This window comes from Balaenoptera musculus, chromosome 14 (assembly GCF_009873245.2).
Source record: "Balaenoptera musculus isolate JJ_BM4_2016_0621 chromosome 14, mBalMus1.pri.v3, whole genome shotgun sequence".
Classification (NCBI taxonomy): domain Eukaryota; kingdom Metazoa; phylum Chordata; class Mammalia; order Artiodactyla; family Balaenopteridae; genus Balaenoptera; species Balaenoptera musculus.
This window is the reverse complement of record NC_045798.1, coordinates 33,298,531-33,321,251: the sequence shown is the minus strand read 5'-3', so window position 1 is coordinate 33,321,251 and position 22,721 is coordinate 33,298,531. Positions and strand designations below refer to the sequence as shown.

At 46.7% G+C, this 22,721-nt stretch overlaps 1 protein-coding gene across 1 annotated transcript in view; it reads right to left on the bottom strand.

Moving 5' to 3' along the window:
- The window catches only part of L3MBTL4 (L3MBTL histone methyl-lysine binding protein 4), a 311,652-nt gene that overhangs the window by 144,113 nt on the left and 144,818 nt on the right, over positions 1 to 22,721 (bottom strand). Inside the window, exon 14 of the mRNA XM_036823196.1 lies at positions 3,759 to 3,861. Coding sequence (XP_036679091.1) covers positions 3,759 to 3,861 — 103 coding nt within the window. The remainder of the gene's footprint in view (positions 1 to 3,758; positions 3,862 to 22,721) is intronic.

The following is a 22,721-nucleotide window of genomic DNA, read 5'->3' as shown; positions in this document are numbered from 1 at the left end:
AAAAAAAAAAAAAAAAAAAAATGGTCATGAAGAACCTAGGCGCAAGACAGGAATAAAGACACACAGACCTACTAGAGAATGGACTTGAGGACACGGGAAGGGGGAAGGGTAAGCTGGGACAAAGTGAGAGAGTGGCATGGACATATATACACTACCAAACATAAAATCGATAGCTAGTGGGAAGCAGCCACATAGCACAGGGAGATCAGCTCGGTGCTTTGTGTCCACCTAGAGGGGTGGGATGGGGAGGGTGGGAGGGAGACGTAAGAGGGAGGAGATATGGGGACATATGTATATGTATAACTGATTCACTTTGTTATAAAGCAGAAACTAACACACCATTGTAAAGCAATTATACTCCAATAAAGATGTTTAAAAAAAAAAAAAGATATGTGCACCCCAATGTTCGTATCAGCACTATTCACAATAGCCAAGACGGGCTTCCCTGGTGGCGCAGTGGTTGAGAAACCGCCTGCCAATGCAGGCGACACGGGTTCGTGCCCCGGTACGGGAAGATCCCACATGCCGCGGAGCGGCTAGGCCCGTGAGCCACACCTACTGAGCCTGCGCGTCTGGAGCCTGTGCTCCGCAACGGGAGAGGCCGCGATGGTGAGAGGCCCGCGCACTGCGATGAAGAGTGGCCCCCGCTCGCCACAACTAGAGAAAGCCCTTGCACAGAAACGAAGACCCAACACAGCCATGAATAGATAAATAAATAATAAATAAAATTCAAAAACACAATAGCCAAGACATGGAAACAACCTAAGTGTCCATCAACAGATGAATGGATAAAGAAGATGTGGTATATATATATATATGTATACAATGGAATATATATATAATTGTATGGAATATATATAATGAAATTTTGCCATTTGCAGCAACATGGATGGACTTGGAGGGCATTATGCTAAATGAAGTAAGTCAGAGAAAGACAAATGTTGTATGATATCACTTATATGTGGAATCTAAAAATTGAAACAAACTAGTGAATATAACAAAAAAGAAAACAGACTCATAGATATAGAGAACAAACTAGTGGTTACCACTGGGCAGAAGGAAGTGGGGAGGGGCAAGATAGGGTTAGGGGATTAAGATGTACAAACTACGTATAAAATAAATAAGCTACAAGGATAAACTGTACAACACAGGGAATATAGCTAGTATTTACAATAACTATAAATAGAATATAATCTTTAAAATTGTGAATCACTATGTTGTACACCTGCAACATATAATATCGCACATCAACTATATCTTAATAAAAAAAGTAAAACTATTTTTTTAAAGTCCCATTCTTCTATCACGTGTTCAGTTATCTCATTTTTTTCTAAGCTTCATAGAATGCCTTTTTTAAAAAACACTTCTTTATTTTTACATTTTTCTGGTTTCTTCCAAAGTTCTGATGCCAACCCGGTAAAGGCTACTTGCTGGAGAGAATCATGTCAGATATTCTCACATTATTCATAATTAGATACTATAACTAACAATAGCAATCAGACCCACGTGGGCCATACTGGATGAGAAAGTTCAGGGAAGCTGCTGAAACACAGCGGAGTGTGCCCACTGGGATCTGGTCCATGTTTTCAGAATCCAAGTAGGGGAAAGTGAATAACCTACACATAAGAATTGTGGTCGGGGAGGAGGGGGGCAAGTCAGCTGGGGTGAGTGAGCTCCTCGGCGGTCCCAGGAGCTGCCTGGGTGATGTCTGTGACCCCAGCCCTGGTGCCACAGGCGGGCAACTGCAGAGGACAGTGAGGAACAGACCGACCACCACGTACTGGCCAGCTCACTCTGAGGATAATGATTCAAGCTTTGAAGGAGGCACTAGGATGTCCAGCTATCCATCCAGAAATACCTGGCACTCAAAAATCCACCGTGAGGAGGCAGAACCTGGTACGCTCTCTCAGGGCTGTCCAGAGGAACTTTCTGGGCCGTCCAATACGGCAGCCACGAGCCACAGGCGGCTCCTGAGCAACTGAGATGTGGCTACTGTGACTGAGAAACTGAAATTTTCATTATTTTTAATTGTAATTAATTTCAATGTAAACAGACCCATATGACTACAACTACCATGTTGGACTTTGCAGCTCTAGGTTTTTAAAAACTAACACAAACACACAAGAAGAGCCTGAAGAAGATTATTCACAGCCACACACCCCTAGTAATGTCTGGAAAGTGGTTCTATCGACAGGGTCCTCACCTCACACAGACCCCGACCCGATGATGGGATGGCTCTTCCCCCACCCGCTCCCCCATGTCCTTTTCTCTCTTCCTCCCTTCCCTCGTACAGAACTCCAGCTTCACCACCAGGGCCTCTCTTATAATCCGCGACTCCTTCACTTGTCCAAATAACCAAGGTGTCTACATGTCTTCAACTTCTTTCTTTTTTATGGTTGCTATATTATAATCTTTTAAGTGTTAGTGTTTTTTTTTAATTTTCAACTTTTTATTGATGTATAATATATTCATAAAGAAAAGTACAAGTATTATTAGTGTACTTAAGCTCAATGAATTTTCACAAGTTGAATACATCCCTGGTTATCAGCACCAGATCAAGAAACAATACTATCAACACCTTGGAAGCCCCATTTTTGAGTGGAGAACTCAAGAAATGCTGCACCGCCAAGGTTCTTAATGATACAAGTGTTGTGTGGAAAAACATGGGCATCCAGGATGCCAAGTCAAACGGAGATTCACGAGGGTCTGATTTTGAATGCAAAGAAGCTTATGTAATACATTAACCAATTTGTGTCACTTTTTCAAACATGTGCAAGAGTAGGTATTTGATTTTTAAATATCTGTGACAAAAGACTTGGAACTCTTTCAATTAAGTGTTAGTATTATATTTACACATATAACATATTTACGTACATCAGCATTATTTCTTATAGTAACACTTGCTTTGATTCATTTAGAGCTGTTTGAAGCACTGGTTTCCAGAACTGCAAGCACCCAACACAGCGACAACGTCTCTGTGGATCTCTTTTATCCAAACAAACATTTGCTTGTTTCACATATATGATTTATCCTTTTCTCTTCATAGTTATCTACGTGTTTGTTTTATCTGTTTGTGTATTTGGACAAATCTGATGTCAGTTCTGTTCAGCTTTAATTTACATATTCTGTAACTAGATCACCAATATGAATAATTTATCTATACGTTACTTTACCACTTGATGGTGACAGAAAAAGCAGCAAGGACTTCAACACTTATTTGTACTTATTTTTCATTATGAGCGCTATCCTCTCCATACTATTATCACATATTTAAAACACATGCATATTCTGCAACATAACTTCACACTATTTTTTATCATATAACAGAATTACCTCATCCCCAAATAAATAAAAAACAGAGAAAAAGAAACAGAGGCACGGTGAGAGCCAGGGCTGAAGCGGCAGGAGGTTCTGGAATTTCTTGAGAAGGCGGCGAGATGGGCAGCTATGTGGGGAGGATTCAGGAGCGGGGGGGACGAAGGGTGGGGCATGTGTGCACCTGCTGAGACAAGTGTCAGAGGGCAGAGGCCCTGGGAAGCTGGGTGGTCTGGGCCGGGCCTCAGGAGACCAAAAGGCCCGGAGGAAGGCGGGCTGGGCAGACACGGGAAATGTTGAAGAGGGGCCTCGGGACAGGGATGGGGGAGTATGATGGGGAGGTGTCTGGCTCCCAGAGGGTCATTACGATGCTTCCTACAGCTGCTAATCTGCATCATGTTTCAGTTTATCCCTGAAATAATTTAAATAAGAAAAAATTTTACCTGTGATGTCCTGAATACCGCGGACCACGGATATGGCCTATCCCTCGGCACCCTGGAGTGGGACAAACAGCTTGACCTGGAAGGATTTTCACATCATTTGCCCCTTCAGGAAGTAAAAGAACATACCTTGAAAACACCCTCAGCAAAGAAGAACTGGAAAGGCTAAAATATGCAAATGATATTCATCAAGACTTTACAAATTAAAAACAAACCGTCACCGGAAACACTTATTGGGTACTTGTGATGTTTTATAAAACGATTTAGCAGAAAATATCAGTGCTGTAATAGATAATAAGAACAGCAACTAACATCAGAGGCTGAGCAAAATGAATATGCATTGAAGAAATTAAAAAAAAACAAACAAACCAGAAGAACATGACATGTCTTTCACAGAATAACACTGGCAAAGGCAACACAGCCATGAGCTGAGCAGGTGAGTGGGTGAGGTCTGGTCTTTGGTTCCCATGAAACTCCCACTCAACCACAGCAAGGCTTCCCCAAAGGGTGGACAGAAACTGAACCAGCAAATGGGGCACAGAAAAGTGACACGGCCCTCCCTGTGCCACTCAAGTGTGTCCCAGCGGCTGAAGAGCCAACTGCCTGACCATTCTGTACTGGGCTGTGCTGTGCTATATACACTATAGGATACTATTTTATACAGACCATATCATACTGTACTGTACCATCCTGTATATATATAGCATACTCTACTATACTGCACTATATACTATATCGTATTACACTATCCTAAACTATATACACTATACTTTATATGCTATACCGTACAATACTATATATACTATATTATACTATATATACTATACTATTCTATACCTTACTATCAATATATATACAATATTACAGTATACTACATATACTATACTAAACAATACATAACCAATCCAGGCCAGAGATGAATTCTGTCAAGCGCAAGAGTCAATGTAAAGATTATCAGGATTGAAACCCCCTTGCTCTGTTCTGTGATTTTTCTCAGTCTCGTTTGCCCCTTCCCTCTCCTCCCCTCCCCTCTACACACACACACACACACACACACACACACACACATTGGTTCTTGGAATGTTCTACCCCCTCCTGTCATGCTGCTCTGGGCCTCGTTTCGATGAAGATCCCACACCTTCCCCCTCCCTCCCCAGCTCTTAGATTTCCATCTCCTGTTCAAGCTCCTGTCTCCTTGTCCTCATCTCAAAACTTTCTCTGACTCCCAGCTCTAATTTAACTTGCCTGTTGGGTGAAGACGCTGCACCCTGCAGTTTCTTCAGGAAAAGACGTGCATTTTCTCACACTCCACGTGCCCCGGGATTGGCAGAGAGGCAAGTGCCCTCTTTTCCCGGCAACCCCCCCGGACTGTGCTTCCTCCCTGCTCCTCGAAGTCTCCCGATGCAACAGGCCCCGACACCGCTGGCCCCTCGTGGCTCACCCCCCAGGCCCCCACCACCCCGCGCCGCTCAGGAAGACCTCGGCCCCGGCTCCCCGGGTGCTGCTCCGTCCCTGCTCCACTGTCACCCGAGGCGGCCCCAATGCCCGCCCTCCCGGTTGTCCTACCCCATCTGCTGCCCTCACAGATCATTAAGTGGCGCATCCCCAGGGGCCGCTTCCCCAAACCCGGCTGGGCCACACACGCAAAGGAAACCCTCCGGATCTTGTCGTCACCCAAAATGGCACCACTTCCCAAATCATCTCGTAGTCGGGCTGCGTGCTCAGGTAGCCCCACTGCTGAGACCCTTTTCAACACCATGTGAACTTCCAGGCCACTGATCTCCCTTCTCTCCCACCATCAGTCCCCTCGCATCACGACCCCCTTCCCTTGCCTGAGTCTATCCACCAGTGTTTGACCTTCTGTTGCACATGACATAAACTCTCTTGCCTCTCTGACCTTTTATCACATCTGGTTGTGGAGAAAAAAGCCAGCCATGAATCAGCTGTGTTATCCTGCTGCTCTGTGTTTTACATAACTAACTCTTCCTGGGAAAAACTACACAGCAGTGTGGATTAGGTGTTATCAAAACGTCTGTCTTCAGTGTCACCCGAGCCCTCTAGGCTCTCCCAAACCGCCCACTAACCTCCACCCTCCGGGACCCAGTCGCTGGCTCGCCTGCTGCTTCACCGGAAAACAGGAGCCTGGTCACCTGTGTGCCTTCCTATCCCCCCTTCCTTCCCATCACAGAGCAGGGCGCTCTGTGCCCTCCCCCGAGCGAATCCTCGCCGTTCAGGCTTGGGTCTCATCTTCCTCCCACTCTTCAGGAGCTTTGGGCTATCAAATATTCTAATCGCCCCCTGACTACTGAATCCTTTCTACCAACACTTAAACATACTCCAGTTTCCCCCGCTGGAGCCACATCTCCTTTAGCTGGTGTCCCCTCTCCTCCCGTTCACAGCCAGACTTCTCAGGAGGTTCCCTCTACTTGCTCACATCCCATTTCTTGAACCACAGCAGCCTGTCTTCTGAGGTCACCCGTGACCTCTCTGCATTAGGCCCAACGTGCACTGCTGAGAGCACACCACACTCAGTGCCTTGGTGCTAGGCTGACCACAGCTGGCTACCGCCTTCCTGAACCGTTACTGTCCACTGCCTTTGGTGACATCACACTCTCGCCATCAGCACGTGGGCATTCTCTTCTTGGCCAGCTTTTCATCCTCTGGTGAAATTTAAAATGTCGGAGAACCCCAAGGTTTGCTCCTGGGCCATCCATTTCTTCGTTCACCAAATGTATACTATAGATGCTCAAAGGCTACAGCCCACTCTGTCAGTTCTAGACCAATGCATCCAACTCTTCACCCAACATCTCTGTTGGGAATCTCTTAAAGGCATTTCAAATTCAACATGTTCAAAACTGAAGTCACCGCCTGGTCCCCAAACTTCTTTTCCTCTAGAGCCATTCGTCTCAATAAACTGCATTAATCCTTGACATCTTTCCTGCCCTCATTTCACTCCACCCAACTTCCGGCCAATTCTCAATCTCCTAAGTATTTCCACCTGCCAACGTATTCCCATCACTACTGGGTGCCCTGACCCAAGCCATCATCGCCTCCCCCTTGAAGGACCTCAGTACCGTCCTTCATTCAGTCCAAGTCCCCATCTTGCAACCAGAGTGACATTTTCAAAACACAAATCTCACCGCATCACCTCCCTCTTAGCTTCTTTCAATGGCTTCTCATGGCTCTTGGGATTACGTCCCAAATCCTTAGCCTGGCCTACCTGATCCCAACTCCTATCTACTTCTCTAGATGCATCTTACTTGATCTTTCTCCTTACTCAATATTCTGCATCTATACTGGCCTTTTCCTGTCCCTTGAACCCACCAGGTTCTTTCACAGCTGAGAGCACTTGCATGTTGGAATGAGCTTCTTACCTCTCAGCCTGGAAAACTCCTACTTATCTTTCAGGTCACAGCTTACATTTCACTTCCTCAGGCTAACTTCCAAGAGTAGGTTAGGTTCCCTTTTTTAATAGCACTCACCTCAACTACAAATTAAGTGATGTATTTGTTTAGTGTCTCTCTCTCTCTCTCATATTAGAATCGTGAGCTGCGAGCCTGGGTGTACTGCACCACTGTGTCGGCACTGCCTAGTATGTCACGTAGTCAGTGCTCGGGACATGCTCACTGAATGACTCGATGAGCTTTCCATAGCTCTTCCCTCAAGATGCTCAGAGCCTAGAAGAGAGGCTTACATGGAAACCAGAAATTGGCATTACAGTACGATTCTGTTGCAAAGAAGTACTGACCGAGGCTGGGTCCCAGTGTATGATGACGTTAGAACGAGTATTTACACCTCAAATAGATTTTTGTCAAATTTACTGAACAACAGGAAAGTATGCCTTAGACATTTATTACACCCTCACAACTCTGTGAAACACCTTGAGGGATAAGCAGAAATAAGAGCTGCCCTACCCCAAGGTAGCTTTCAGAAAGAGCTTGGAAAAAGAAAACAATTATTAAACAAATGAATGTTTAAAAATTGTAAACAAGCCCCTAATTAAGAAGTATGCTTGTGTCAAACAGTAAAAAAAAAAAAAAAAAAAAACTATGAGAAAAGAAAGAAACACAGGGTATAAAGAGACTTTTCTCCAAGCCGTGCCTCACAGCACACTCCCAAGGCCACCAGCACAAAGGCCTAGACCCTAAACCCACAGACAGGCCAACAAGCCAGTGCCCACCTGCCAGCCCAGATGCAGCTCTGTGCGGACAACGTTTCAGCAGCCTCCCAATGAAGGCTACTGAGTATTTCAGGACTATTTTAATGCACTTGATTCAATCAAGGCTTGAAGTGATATTTTATCAATTTTATCAAATATTTATCAACGCATATGTATCTCCAGATCCCTGATGGGTTTCGTAATTCTCTCCTTGTAGGATCTGTAAGGAGAGGCGTGACCCCGACTATCGGAGAAGAGTTAATACATTAAGAACCACAGCAAGGACATAACAAAGAAGAAGTCAAGGAGAACATGTAATGAAAATGCACAGAACCTAACAGTTTTCTTGGTAATTTTGTACGATGAAGTTTAATGGGTTGATTCGATGGTGAATTAGACAGAGAACCGTCTGTTGGTGAAAAGAAACCGGTAAATTCTGTAATAGTTCATGTTATTGCCTCTAGGAAAAACGGGAACCTATGATAAAATTAATGCTTTTCCCTAGAAAATAACTGCATTTTTGCCAAGAGTATCTTACTTGTAACTTGGCTATTTGGAGAATTAGGTCTCAAGAAAAAATGTTCTCAGCTCGAAATCCCTTCCTTAGAGACAGCATCGCGGACCGTATCACCCTTTCTTGCCTTCTTTTTCCCACTTTGCCTGAAATGCCCTCCCTAGTCTACCTGCTCGTCGCCTGGCAGGTGAGTCCGGGGCGGGAGGACATCCGCCTCTTCTAGCTTGTTAACTGCTGCGCTCCCCCTGCCGCAGTAGGGACGGCACACAGGAGACGCTGAATAAGAGTGTGGCTTGTGAACGAATAAATAACTACAAAGACGACAACACTGACCACCTCTAAGCGCTGTTTTGGTACATCCTGACCACGGTGCTGTGAGATAATCACATATTATTCTCATTTCAGAGCTTAGATTGTCTAAAATCAGTCTTCAGTCTGCTAACTACTGTGAGCTACTCGCGAAAACGAGCAGCATCAATAGCTCCTAATTTATTCCAAGTCTTCTATGAAAATTTTACTCAGGCAGGAGTAAATCTAATGGTAGACCTGTTGCTGCAAGGGAAAAAAAGAAATGGAAAATACCCCTGTGAACTGGAAATTATCTGAGTAACGAACAATGTTTGTACTAACGCGAGACCACAGCAAAGCATGCTCACGGACCCCCATTCTCACAGAGTTCCTCTGTTACCACAGCTGCCAGGGCGGACGCTGCAGGTGCCCACCCAACACCCGTTCCCCGAGCCCTCCTTGCTAAGGAGCCCTGCCTCGGTTCAGGGCAGCAACGTGCCCATGCCTGGCTGATACGGCTGCCTTTCCCAGCCTCCTGCACACCCGGACGTGGCCATTCGACACTGCTCCAGACACTACAGTCTAAGGGAAGGGCAATGTAGGATGTTCCTAAGTACTTTTTTTGCCTACTTTTAGGTGCTGCTGGCGCTGCTTTGCCCGTTTCCCCCTTCCTCAATCTTCACGGACCGTAGGTATAAGGGCTCACGAGGTGACACGCACAAGGACACAAGCAAACGTGTTGAAGAGGGCAGAGAACGAAGGATGACGGAGCCCGGACCCAGGACCCGCCAGCGTGGGCCTAGCACATCAGTGTCTGTCACGTAGGAAGAACAACCCTCTCTTTGATGAAGGTACCATGAACAGATTTTTATGTTACTTGCGGCTGAAGAAGCCCGAGAATAAAACAGCGATTGCCTTTTGTTTTTCCTTTTGTGAAATCAAGGAATTGTTCTAAAACAAAAACTAGGGTTGCATGTGAGTAGTAGACCTATTGTAACGTAAAGATGATATAAGGGGTCAAAGGCAAAATCAAGAAATACAAGAGAGCCTGTTCTCATCTCTAGAAAATGAGACAGGGAGCTGTCCTTATTTCAAAATGGCCTGAACTGGCAACTGTGAGTGATGTGGATGAGAAGGGTTCTCATCCCACCCAGGATGGGGTAGAAGCTGAAATCACCTCCCTCCTTCTGAGCAGAAAGCAGTTTCCTCTCCCAACTGTTATTTGGTACAGAGATGCCCCAGAGCAGAATGACAACCCTGACACTGACTGAAGCAAATTAAGATGATCTATTCGGGCTTCCCGGGTGGCGCAGTGGTTGAGACTCTGCCTGCTAATGCAGGGGACACGGGTTCGAGCCCTGGTCTGGGAAGATCCCACGTGCCACGGAGCAACTAGGCCCGTGAGCCACAACTACTGAGCCTGCGCGTCTGGAGCCTGTGCTCCGCAACAAGAGAGGCCGCGATAGTGAGAGGCCCGCGCACCGCGATGAAGAGTGGCCCCTGCTCGCCGCAACTAGAGAAAGCCCTTGCACAGAAACGGAGACCCAACACAGCCAAAAATAAATATAAAAATTAAAAAAAAAAAAAAAAGATGATCTATTCACTTAAACATATAAGTGAGCCCCAGATTGATGCCGGCCAGCGCTACAAGTAAGGATCGAGCAGCAACATTCTTAGCCTTATTTCAACCCTCATTACCCGCTGCTGGAAAGGATGCAGTTCAACCCCAGTCACTTAGCAAGCGTTTTATAGAGAAATGACATTAGCACCGGGTGGTAATAGCCATTAGAGTGGATATAGAAAAGGAAAACAGATTCAAATGTCACTGATAACGGACAAGCAAGATACATTATTTCTTCTTAATTTTAAAATAAAAATAACCACTGAGGATTATTCATTCATTTAAAGAGATACCAAGTGCCTGTTATGTGTACCCTGGGTGCTAGAGATACGGTGAACTAAATAGAAGACCTGCCCGCTTTGAGCTCACCTTCTGGTGCCAGAGGCAGAGTAAACTACAAATAGAAACAGTGTAACGTCAGTGACAGTGCGAGGGAGGAAGAGAAAGTGACCGGGTGGCAGTGGGGAACCCTGGTTCAAGGCAGAGTCGTCAAGGAAGAGGTCCCGAAGTTCGGACAGGATCCTGCGTGCAGTGAAGGCACGAGCCGTCCTGGGACAACAGCAGGAAGGCCAGTGTGGCCGGGGCCGCGTGGACAATGGAAAGGGCGCAAGAGGCGAGGTGGCGCGGGCCACGGTGAGGTCTCCGCCGGACGCCGGGCTTGACAGGGCACGCCTGAAGGACCAAGTGGGGAGTGAGTCACTGAGGACTGAACTTACTGCAGCCTGTTCTTTGAGCAGCGCTTACTTCTTCTACTCAGAGCTCGGGAAGGGCTACAGGCTGGCTCTGCGCTGTGGTTGAGGCATCCGTGCTTGGCGTTAAAGCCGTGACCAGGATCAGAGAGATTCTTAACTGCTGGTAGTTAAGGGATGTCTGGAACCTTGAGGTGGGAGCCAGTGATCTGCGATGTGCTGAGCTCCGGTTTCTACCCACGTGGCCCGACCCCCGAATGAACATGACTCAGAGGATGCCACCCCTAGGCACCGGGATGCAGGGGAGAGGCCGGATGGATACAGAGCAGGTTGAAACTGCATTTCCCTCGTGCGAGCTGCACTGAGAGCTGGGGAGCAACGTGGAGAAGAGTTATTTCAACCACATCCTTCCCTGAGATGCCACAGTGAGTTTGTGTCCGTGGAACGGAGGAGAGGCCTGAGGACTGAGCTCTGGGCGACACAACAGTAGAGACTAAAAGGAAGGAGGAGGGAGGAGGCCGGGAAGCCACGCGCCCGGGGCCAAGGCACGAAGGCTGTGATGCCTGGGGCTTGCAGTGAACAGGCACCAACAAGCCAGACTGACCTTCAAGGGAGAAGGGAGAGAAGAAAGGGGGAGACAATGGCATAAACTACTTTTTTGAGGAGTTTTAGTAGAAAAGGTGATATGAAAGCGGGTTGCGGTCAAGAAGGTGTTTTCCTTACTGTTTCTGTTCGAGTGATGATGGGAATGTTTCCGTAGAAGGAACCCGACAATGCAGAAGGAGAGGGTGTAGTTGTGGGGAAAGGTCCTTGAGTCACGGCCAGCGAGGCCCGAGCATGGCCGGCCTCCGGGGAAGGAAGGCAGCGCGTGGGGACGGGAGGACCAGCTTCTCCACCGCGAGCTTGTATTTTCTCAGTCAAACAGGCAGTGAGATCATCAGCTGAGATTAAGGGCAAGGAGAGCAACAGGATTAAATCTAGGACTAAAAATTTAAAAATAAAGCAAACTGTTAAAATATGCACATGTTCTCACTCCAAGTAATTAAGCTTCCGCTATCTTTATTGTGGATTGGAAACTTTTAGGTTAGTATCCTGTTTTGTTTTGTTTTTTTCCCCACCCCACCCCCCGGGAAATTTATATCATAGTTTGCTAAAAAGATTTAATGAAATAATTACCCCAAATGTTGGAGGATGCAAATAATAAGCATATCTTTCAAACTGAAATTATAGGTTAATCATACCTATTCTCCATCTCCTAATGAAATTAGGGACAATAAACACCCGTTGTCCTATAATAATGAGTTTCTCAAAAAGAAGAAGAAAATAATGTAACCAAACACCATGGTTGCCTGTACTAGGTTTCAGGCTGTCAGATTTCATGATATATAAATGAAATAGAACCATAATTTTCTGAAATGGGAATGCAGTAAAATAACGTTTTAAAAGGATTCTAAAAATGTAAATATCAGCTGATCTAAAAAACCTTTAAAGTATAACAAGGGCAGTATTAGTAGAAGAGGGTAAACTAACCACCTACCTAAGGCAGGAAAACATTTAGAAGGAGGTAGAGTCGGGAAAGACCAGTGGACATAACAGTAATCACACTGGTTCCACCTCACAGAGTGCCCTGGGGTAAGAAGAGACAGCAGCGTGGACAGAGCAGACCCGAGAGAGCATCTGAGCAGCCACGGTGAAAAGTGAAACATGTCACATGGGGCTTTGCTCCATATTTAAAAGGAGACAGCAGAGTCGCTGGCAAAGATTTTCTTAGCAAAATATAATAAAATGCACTTATCACATGTAGAGTTATTTAAATGAGAGACCGAATGGAACAGTGTGCAGCTGGTAAACTACACAAGGATGCTGGGCAGGAAAGGTCTCCTGTCTACGTGCGGGCACAGGACCAGGGAGACCAGGGCTTTGCTGGAAAACGGGGCGAGTTGGCCCAAGGGACCAAATGAAGCACCTTAGACCTGGCCGTGCACTGGCCTGAGCCATTGTGAGGAGGGTACAGGGCTGGGAGGAAGTGTGAGTTGTGGTACGTGACATATGGCACCTGACATATGTAATGACATCAAGGACAGAAGGGAGAAATACACGTTTGATCCCATACACCTCTCCTTCAAACATTCTAAAGTAAAGAATTTGTACCATCTATTTATACCACAACTATTTAAAAACACAAGACTAGGCTCTTTTTTTCATTACTGAATAGCACAGGCCTTCATAAAATGCCAACCTGCCTTGTAACCCGTTTTTAACCTTTCAAAAACACAGGAAAGTGACACCCTTGACTTATGGAAGGGGAAACTGGGAGGGGTCCACAGAGATCACACAGAAGCACAGAATTTTAGGAGCAGAAGAGTCGTAGAGACACAGGCACACAGAGAAATTGGTTTACACGTAACTGAAGTAAATTGAATTAAACCTACTTCTTTCAATAACTGATAACCGTATTGTGAGGAACTGAAGGGTAATACAGCATCGAAAAGCATCCAATACAAATACTATTTCACTAGACGGTCCTATTTCATTTTTTTCATTATTTTTAAGAAAGAAATCAAAGCAGATGCACTTGTCTTCTAGACCTTAACTTTTATACAAATTCTCTCTCAAAGATAATATAAAAAACCAAGACTACTTTCTTACTTTCTGAAACTCCTAATTTAGCTGATCTTTCATATGAAAACCGCTTTTTTTTTTAAATGACAAAAGTGGTGCTTGGTTTATGTAAATGGATTACTCCCACCTAATCCAAGTGAAAATGCTTCAAATCCACCCCCTCCTCTCCTCTGATTCTCTCTCCCACTCTCTATTTCATTTCTTGGTTTCTACTTCTCTCTCTTCCCCCCTCTCCCCCAACTATGCCTTGTGCAACAAGATTCTAAATAAACAGAAGCCACAAGGCTGTCCTTATTCCCAGGATTTTCCTTATTCATATGAAGGGAGATAACGGACAGGCCTGAAACTGTAAGTAAATCACGGTTGCTTATGACTTGTTTTTGGGCTTTCCCAATCCTTGAACTAATTTTCCCCCCTTTTACTAAAAGAGGAAATCAGTTAATAAGTTCCATTTTCACTGAAAGTGTCACACATAATTTGCTGACTAAAAAATCAAACTGATTAGTTGCTGACAGACACATCGTCTGTTCTCATAACCAAACATGTATAACTATAAAAGTTATTTAGAAGAATTAAACACACTCTATAACTCAAGACTCCGAAGTGGGGTGATTAGAACACCGTCCCAATAACCTGCAGATTACACCTAAAGCAGGTACCACGGCGTCCACAGTCCCTCCTCAAATTGGCCTTGACCTCATGTGCCCACACTAAGAACTTTCCTCACCACGGAGCTTTTGGACATTCTTAATGGAAAATGCTGGGAGTCGCTTGAGAAACGCTTTTAAGTATTTATTAATAATCACGTTTCTCCCCACGGTTCCTACTCTAACCCTAACCTGACAGTTAATGAAGTTCCCACGTTGAATGACTTGAGAATAGCGTTGTCAGAACTGCCACGTGTCTAAGGGGAAGGGAGCCTCCCTCCTCCGTCGTGTCTGTAACAGATGTTCCGATGAAACGGGAGGCAGCTCACCTTCCCCCCAAGACCCAGGCCCACATCACAGTGGCTCTGAATCAGGCTGGATTTCAGACCTGAGAGACGACAGCCCTTCCTGGGTGTGTGAGAGCTGCCCCGGGGAGGGGAGGCCCACGGAGGGGCCCCCATCGGCTGGGCCTCCACGCACTGCCAGACAGAAAGAGCAAATAACAGACACGAAGGCCTCCGTTCAGAGAAGGCGCCTGTCGCAGGCTCTGAGCACCCCGAGTCTGACTTGCCCCTGGCTGGGCGAGTGTCCCCGGAGCACGGACCCTCACTGCCCTTTCGGTCCGCTCTGAACACCTGGTCAGAGACCATGGACACGGCAGGATCCCAAGAGCCGGGGAGTCCACCAGAGGACGGAGGAAGGGGCACAAAGGTGTTCAAATGTATAAATCTGCAGGTCCCACAAAGTCAGAATTCCACTGACCGAGTGGAATTGGGAACCACTGACCGAGTTGGGAACCACTGACCGAGTCCATCTGGTTATTTTTGCAAGGAAGGAAATAAAGGGTTAGAAGTTTAAATCATTTGTGCTAGATCGTAACTCATATTCTGGCGGTTCGGACAAGAATTTAAGGCTCCTGGCTTGCAGATCTGTGCTCTTTCCCTCTGCTACACTGCCCCGTAAGTAACTGCTATAATCTCAACTTTTATATGTTTATACACACAATCCTTCTTAATCAACCATCCCTAGCTTTAAAAGACAGCAGGAGTAGCCACGCATGTCAAAGTCGTCACACACCTGAAATGAACAGAATGAAGTCTGGGCGATCCCACCAGGCCACCGCGGGTGGATGTGGGAAGGAGCACGAGCTGGGAGTCAGAGACCCCACTCCTCTCCTCAGCCCCCCGCCCCGTGCTCCTCAGAATGGGAGCAGACACCCCAGCTCATGATGGCCTGCGTGTCCACAATGTGGTACCGTCTTCACACAAGAGGACCCTCACCTCACACCCATCACTCACCTCCCTGACCCTGCCGACTGTCTAGCTGGCTGATGGAAGGGTAACCCCCGTGCTGGCCTTACACAAACACACCCGTTAGTAACTGTGACTGAACACTTTTTTTGCCTCACTTGCTGAATTTAGAAGCTACCCCTAGAAGAAGAAGTGACTCCACTGTGTTGCTAAATTTTCCCTGGACGCCTGGCATTGCATACAATTTGGTCAGAGGAATTATATTAAAAAAGTCCCCTCCCATTCTGATGATTTTCGTTACAAAACAGGTCCACTGACGTGAAAAAGAGGACGATGACTTCAGAGAAAATGAGGGAGGGTGTTCTTGCCAATCTGGAAAACACAACGCACTTTGAAGAACAGAAACTTGCAAAACCACGTTTCTTTTACTCAGCTCTACAATTCCTCAGGACATAAAGGCTTTTCATGTCCAGGACAACAGCCAAGTAAACCAGCAATAAGGAGAATGCAGGATGATTCCAGGGCACAGTGTCCTGAAGGAGAGGGTCAGGACTGCAGAAGGACAAGTGGCAGGCTATCAGCAGCTGTGTCCTCCTGCCCAATGCCTTCAACTGTTTGGTGCAGACAGAAATAATGGTGCAGAGAGACAATGTCTGTGAAGGAATGACGCCAGTCAAATTAGGAGCATTCTGAAGAATGCTCTAGGGCTGGTGAGACGCAGGAGAGGACAGCAGGCCGCTGGCCCGGCCTCGGCAGCTCTGACTGTGCGTCTGCAGCCTCGGCTCAAGGAGTTCCCAGACATGTGGGTCCCGGGAGCGGGCATGGAGGAAAGGTCTGTGGTCGGGCTGCCGGGTGTGCAGGCACGGAGAGCTGTTAGCCCAAGAAGTGGCCGCTGTTCGGCCCTCTCTGATAATCACAGTGGTCTCATGTGAAGTGAAACTCGTTCTTTTGCCAAGGAAAACAATTCTAATTTTTACTTTCTGGCTTAAAATGAATATCAAAGCATGGATGAAAAGTAATGCATAAGCCAAAGGCTCTTAGTTACCCAATAATTCTGTATATTTTCAGTTCTATAAGTTTGTCATTTGCAGTATTCATTCAATTTTAGGTTTATGTATAAATTTTCAACTTCTTGATTCTTGGTTGCTTAACATGCAGAGTGAAATGGAAAACAAAACCCATAATCTCCATACAGCTTCTTTTATAATGCAGATATATAGTGTTTATTTTACATGAAAAATATTTGATTCTATCATCATTCCATGGAGTCCTTTAGATATATCTACTTATAAAATAAAATGGACAAGTATTTTTTAATCTTTCTAATATGAGGAAAGACAAATGAACGAAACACCTCCAAGACGCTAACAGCACTAAGCTTGTCTTTAAAGCAACTGTGGAGTTGCCCTCACCTGCCTCCAAGCCCTAAGTGTGAGAGAAGAAGTAGGTGCGGACAGGAGAAAGCATCTCTGGAGGAGGAATTTCTGCCTCCTCACACGGCATCCCGGTGCCCAGCTAGCGCTGCAGTGCCCTGCATGACCTCCACCAAGGCTCCCAGAGGTGCCGGGTCACAGGGCCAGCTCTCCCTCCAAGCTTCGCCATCCTGGTCACCAGTGCACAACTATGTCCCAAAGGACTTTCCAAGTCCTGGCACAGTGCTCAGTATACTGGTGATACCAAGTAAACCTTCATGCAGTGAGAACAGAAACACTACCCCCTAAGAAGGGAAAACCTTCCCTCTCAAGTCTTATTTCCAGGCAGGCAGTCAATCACCCAAGGATCCCATCAATCAGGCCCTGTAGGGGGCCAAAGGAATAGGAGTATAATAATTGCATCCTGTCCCCTTTTCTTGAAGGCATGATGGTCTTCTGAAGAGGGTGACAACTCTGTCAGAGAAATCCTGAAAGGTGGACATCCATGGGCTGACCGTCCACAAACCTGACCAGATGTGACTCATAAACTGGAACAGGGTAAGGACCGGTTTCACCCACTGCCAAACCACTGGGTTATTCCATGACTTTTAGGAGTCAGTGTGCATTTGTTTTCAGTGCCAGTGACTTTGCCCAGAGATGTACCTTGTTCAGACACCATCTACCAGCATCTGTAATGGACAACTGAGTCCACCTGGTCACAGGACACCTCGGCTGTGAACCGCGTGTGGCTACGGGGAGCAGGTAACCTGCGCAGGGCACCGGAGACCAAGCTTTAGAACAAAGTGAGTGAATCCTGCCCTCAGCCCTCCAGAAGGCAGAGTATACAGGACGAGCACTTCAACAAGCAACATTTAAAACAGTAATATCATTAAGACTGTAAGTACATTCTGAAAGGTATTATTTTTCCCTGATAAGTCCATCATGTAAATCTGTAATTAGGGACTTCTAAAATAGCTAACTTTTTTTTTTTTTTTAACACAATATGCTCTAATTGTCTATCAAGTCAATGAGTACTTAGGGACTCTTAAAACTGCTGATTACTTGCTTGCTGTATTTTGGAAGAACGAGTACTAAAGATTCCTTATGAAATTCTCCTTAAAACAGAATGAAATCGGAAATGTGCTGTTACCTGGCTAAGTTAACAATCTTCCATTTTTCCTTGGAAAGACATCTATCCATCATCATATTTATCATTCCACGTCTGGACTATAATCGCATTAACTCCTATTTTATAATCTAAGTGAATTTCCATCTCTGACAGAATAAAACTTTTCTAATTCCCAATTCGAAATTGGGTCCCAAATGTTTCTAATCCCAAAGGTCCCAAAGAGGGCTTTATTAATCATTTATTCCTTAATGTAGATGTAAGTCATTTATCTCACTTAACAGGATAAACAATGTGCCAGGCCATATGGTATGGTATTTACAATTCATTCTGTCGTATTTATACATCTGCTAGGTAATGAACTAAATGGAATAAAAATGAGCTATATCTTCTACCAAGTTATGTTCTGTTATGCTTATTTATGTTTAACAGTTAAATAAATTAGCAATGTTCTCAAGGTCCTTAATATAAGTTATAAAGGTTATAGATATTCTTATAGTAGTTTGTACTATTAATATACACTTTAACTTCATAATAATGTTTTGTTTAATTTATTTTGTGATCAAGCATCATAATTACTTCCAAACATAAATCAAGCAGAAGCTAAAGAAAGAACGATGACAAGATTATTTAGACATGGAAGCCAGCTAGGAAATCTCCTTTTTCTGCCTGTCGACTTCCTATTCATGAAAGATTCTTTTGTTAGCTGTGGGGGATGTTTGGCCCACATGTCCCCTACTAGGGCCTGAACAGACTAATTGCATAGCTACTACTCAAGACCTCACTCCATAAAGGTTGCAGGCGAGAGCCCAGGCTGGTCTCTCGAGATGCTTGTTGTTCTGGCATAAGTGATTAACCAACTCTTAGAGAGAGAAGTGGATAAACAGATAAATATTTATTGGAAGCCAGACACTGGGGAAATGCTGACAGACACTCCACTCATGAAGCTGACAGTCTCATGGGGACTAGTGACAGAAAGCAAGGAAACAGACAATTAGAGTAATTACGTATTGTGATATGCGCAGAGGAGCAAAGGGAGCGGTGAGATGGAAAATCACAGTGACGTAACGTGGCCAGGGGAGGCCTTGCTCAGATGGGATCATTCGAAATGAACTCTAAAGGGTGGGAAAGAGTCATATCTTAGAAGAGCAGATGGACCGTTCCGGACAGAGAAGATGGCATATGCAAAGGCCCTGGGGTGGAAAGAATTTGCACTTAAGAAATGGAAAGAAAGGAGTGAGTGGAGCCGAGGGAGGTGAAAGGAAGACAAGGAGGTCAGAGGTGTGTGTGTTCACCTCACGTTCTCTCTCTCTTCCTGCATTTCCCCCTCTGGTCTCATCCCACCCCCTCTTCAGGCCGAATAAATGCTGAAGTGGGCATTTATTTATGAATAGGGAGCCCCCAGACAAGGCTGGGTGAGGGCCAGCTATCTGCCTCCTTTGGTATACTAAGGAGTGGCTGTGCATCACTAGGAAAAGATCCCCCATGGCAGAAGGTGATGCTGTAGCAGCGGCCAGTGGCCAAGTTAATGAGCCCAAGGCTGTCCTTCTGCTTCAGCACAGCCTGTGTGGGATCGCAAGGGACCCAGAAGTTCATCTGTGCCTTAGTGAGGAGGCTCGGGGTCTCTGAAAGGGCTGGAGGGTAAGCAGAGGCCTGGGGTCAGGATACAAAAGCCACGTGAAGAGAGAGTTGAGGACTAGAGAAAACAGCCAGACCACACAACTTGGGGGCAGTATCTTCGGGCATGAACCCGGGGGGGGCCCCCAGGCCCAAGAAGGATTCCTCTTTATGGAGCAGCGAGGCTCATCCACCCTTTTCCCTAGCTGCACACCCTGCGAGCTGCTGATTTTCACGAGCAACGTACTCTGACTGCAGACTCTCCAGGCATAAGGCTGGGATGCAATGTCACCTATTTCTATGTTTTGCCCCCCACTTCCCATCATGCCTCCTGCAACGCTGCCGATGTTGCAAAACAGAGGGTGCTGTCCCTTTCTGGAAACCCAGGCTCAGCACTGCCGGAGGCCTCTCCACGGCTGGAACCTCATACCGGCTGGGTCACCCCTCCTCCGATCTGAAGAGGGGTGACGGGAGGGGAGCCTGACCTGATTATAAAGGTACACGCTGTGGATTCAGCCAAGTCAGGAAGAACATTCCGACCAGGGCCAGAGGCCCACCTTTGTCTCTAACAAGGTGGGCAAACCACTGCGTCTCCAGGCCCTGAATGATGGCTGGGGGCTTGACGAGCTCAGAGGATTCTGGCAGGTTTATGTTCTACCTCCGCATCGTTGGTGCCTCCCAAGGATAAAGCGCTTTTTCTAGTTGGCTGGAACTTTCCGAGAATAAGAATCAAATCCTCTCTCCTACACCTGCTGGGTCCTGTACCCTTGCTGAGAGGGCGGTTTGTTCCTCTCAAGCTGGGACGGGGCATTCACGGCGCCAGCACAGAGACCAGCCCAGTCTGCTGGGAGGGTCACCTGCCGGGAGATGCTCTCCCGGGAGGGCTGGTGGCCCTGTGTCACCCACATCCCCACCGCTCCTGTCATGGCACATCGGTACTTTGTCATTTCAGAAAAAAACACTTTATACTTACGCTGGTGAGAAACGTCTATTGGTTACCACGTGGCGCGTCCAAATCTGCATTTAATTTAAACGATGATTCTTTTGTCTCCAGCTATATCTACTTTATTAGAGGCACTGGGACCTGTCATATTTCTATTTTATTATTTCTATTACTACTTTAAAATATGAACAAAACATTTCCATGCAATCGAATATTTCCTTCTGTTTAACTCTGATTTCTAAAAGAGTGTTTAAAACAAGGCCTGAAGGGGCAGGGGGTTGAAATAAGTATAGACAAATGACATTTATAAAGTGTAGGAAGTCAGGAAAATGACAAACAGATGGGTCAAACATTCAGCGGCCCACTGTGCACGGCGGATGGGGCCGAGCCATCCTGGTCCACGGGGTGGGGTGGCGGGGGGAGGTCAGCTAGGGTCAGAGGGCCAGGCCAGGTGGCCGATTAGCACACTTGACTCTGGCCCCGTCACAGGCATTTTTCTGACACACACCCACCACCTGCAAGAGCTGTGAACAGTCGGAGCAGCAGAGGTGAGTGATACAAAGAGCCTGCCCCACAGAATCTGTGGTCTCCGGGAGCCACCGTTCCCCCCTTAGCCTGTGTCTGCAGCCCGAGCCTGCCTGCTTGTGGCGGCAGGGTGAGCCTGCGATGGGGACCTGCCTGCCAGGGAGAGCTATTCTAGAAAGCGGGACAGAGAGCACAGAGGCGCAGAAGCACATCACACCAGTCGGTGCGCAGTGACTGTGCCGAGAAACAGAGGCGGCTCTGGGGCCAAAGGGTGCAGGGGGCTTGTCTGCGAGGGGACACCTGAGCGAGCCGCAGGAGGTAGCATGCGGTGGCACCCAGCTGCAAGCCAAGGAACAGCAGTGGCTCAAGCGGAGACAGCTGGTGTGCTGCGGGCAATGCCAGGGCCAGGCGATGCCAGCTACAAACTGGCAGCTGTCATCTACCTCGACGAGGATTAAACCATGAGCCGCTGCAGCTGCTGACCTTCAACACCCCCTGAAACGAGTTCAGGGTGAACTCTGTGCTTTGGGAAAAACTGGCACAACAGGTCTTCAGATAGTTAGATATTTTCAGGAGCCGATTTTATGAGCCCAATTCTTGTATCTCCTTGTGTCTAGAAAAGCACTAAAATCCTTCATGGTGACGTCTGCTCCTTGTCACTAGCAGTAACCTTCTGCAAAAAATATGTGCTTGGTTGCACGCTTCCCCCTTCACAAAAATCACATCTATACCGACCTTCCCCCTACATCTTTGGAACAGTTTCTCAGAGCTATCTGAAATGCTGTCTTCTGGGCTACAGTCCCCATTTTGCCCCAAATGAAACTTAACTCACAACTCTCATGTTTTGCGTTATTTTTTCAGTTGAGAGCGAGCAGGGACAAGAGCAAAAACCCTGGCGGGAGCTTCCAGGGGCCTCCAGGTGAGGGCCCCCAGGTGAGGACTCCAGGGCAGGAGAGCGGCAAGAAAACTGTCACTCTAACACAACAGAACAGAGGACAAAATCCTGCTGGATGACGAGGATGCAGAGACAATTCATCTCCCTGAGGACATCAGACAAAGCTTTGGAGAGGAGTTGACCCTTGACTGCAAAGAACTTCACCTTCTGCCCAAATGCTGCGGCATAAACCCTGGGCACAAGGAACGCAGAGCCCACCCAGAGGCCAAGGAGCCACGCCTGTAGACTAAGGAGAGAGGCAGGAGCAGACCGGAGGACAGAGGACAGGGCCACGGCCCACACTGGGGGTGAAGGAGCTGTAAGCTGTGCCGACAGACCGGGGAAGGCGCGGAGGAGAGCTGCTGACATGCGTCTCGTCAAACAACCAGAAAGCTACCGAACGACAGTGAGAATAACTTCATGTCTCTAGTGGTGTACATTTATGACTGCTATTGTGAGTTATAATAAGAAGTATATACTTAGTCTTCATCCCTGTCCTGGCACAGAGCTCCTGAAATCCTTGGAATTTCCTGTGTCTTCTGTGAACGGTAATGAGGTGACTTTTGGAAAGCATGGAAGGATGGGGGCCGGTGGCCAGGAGAACCAATCATCAGAGGTT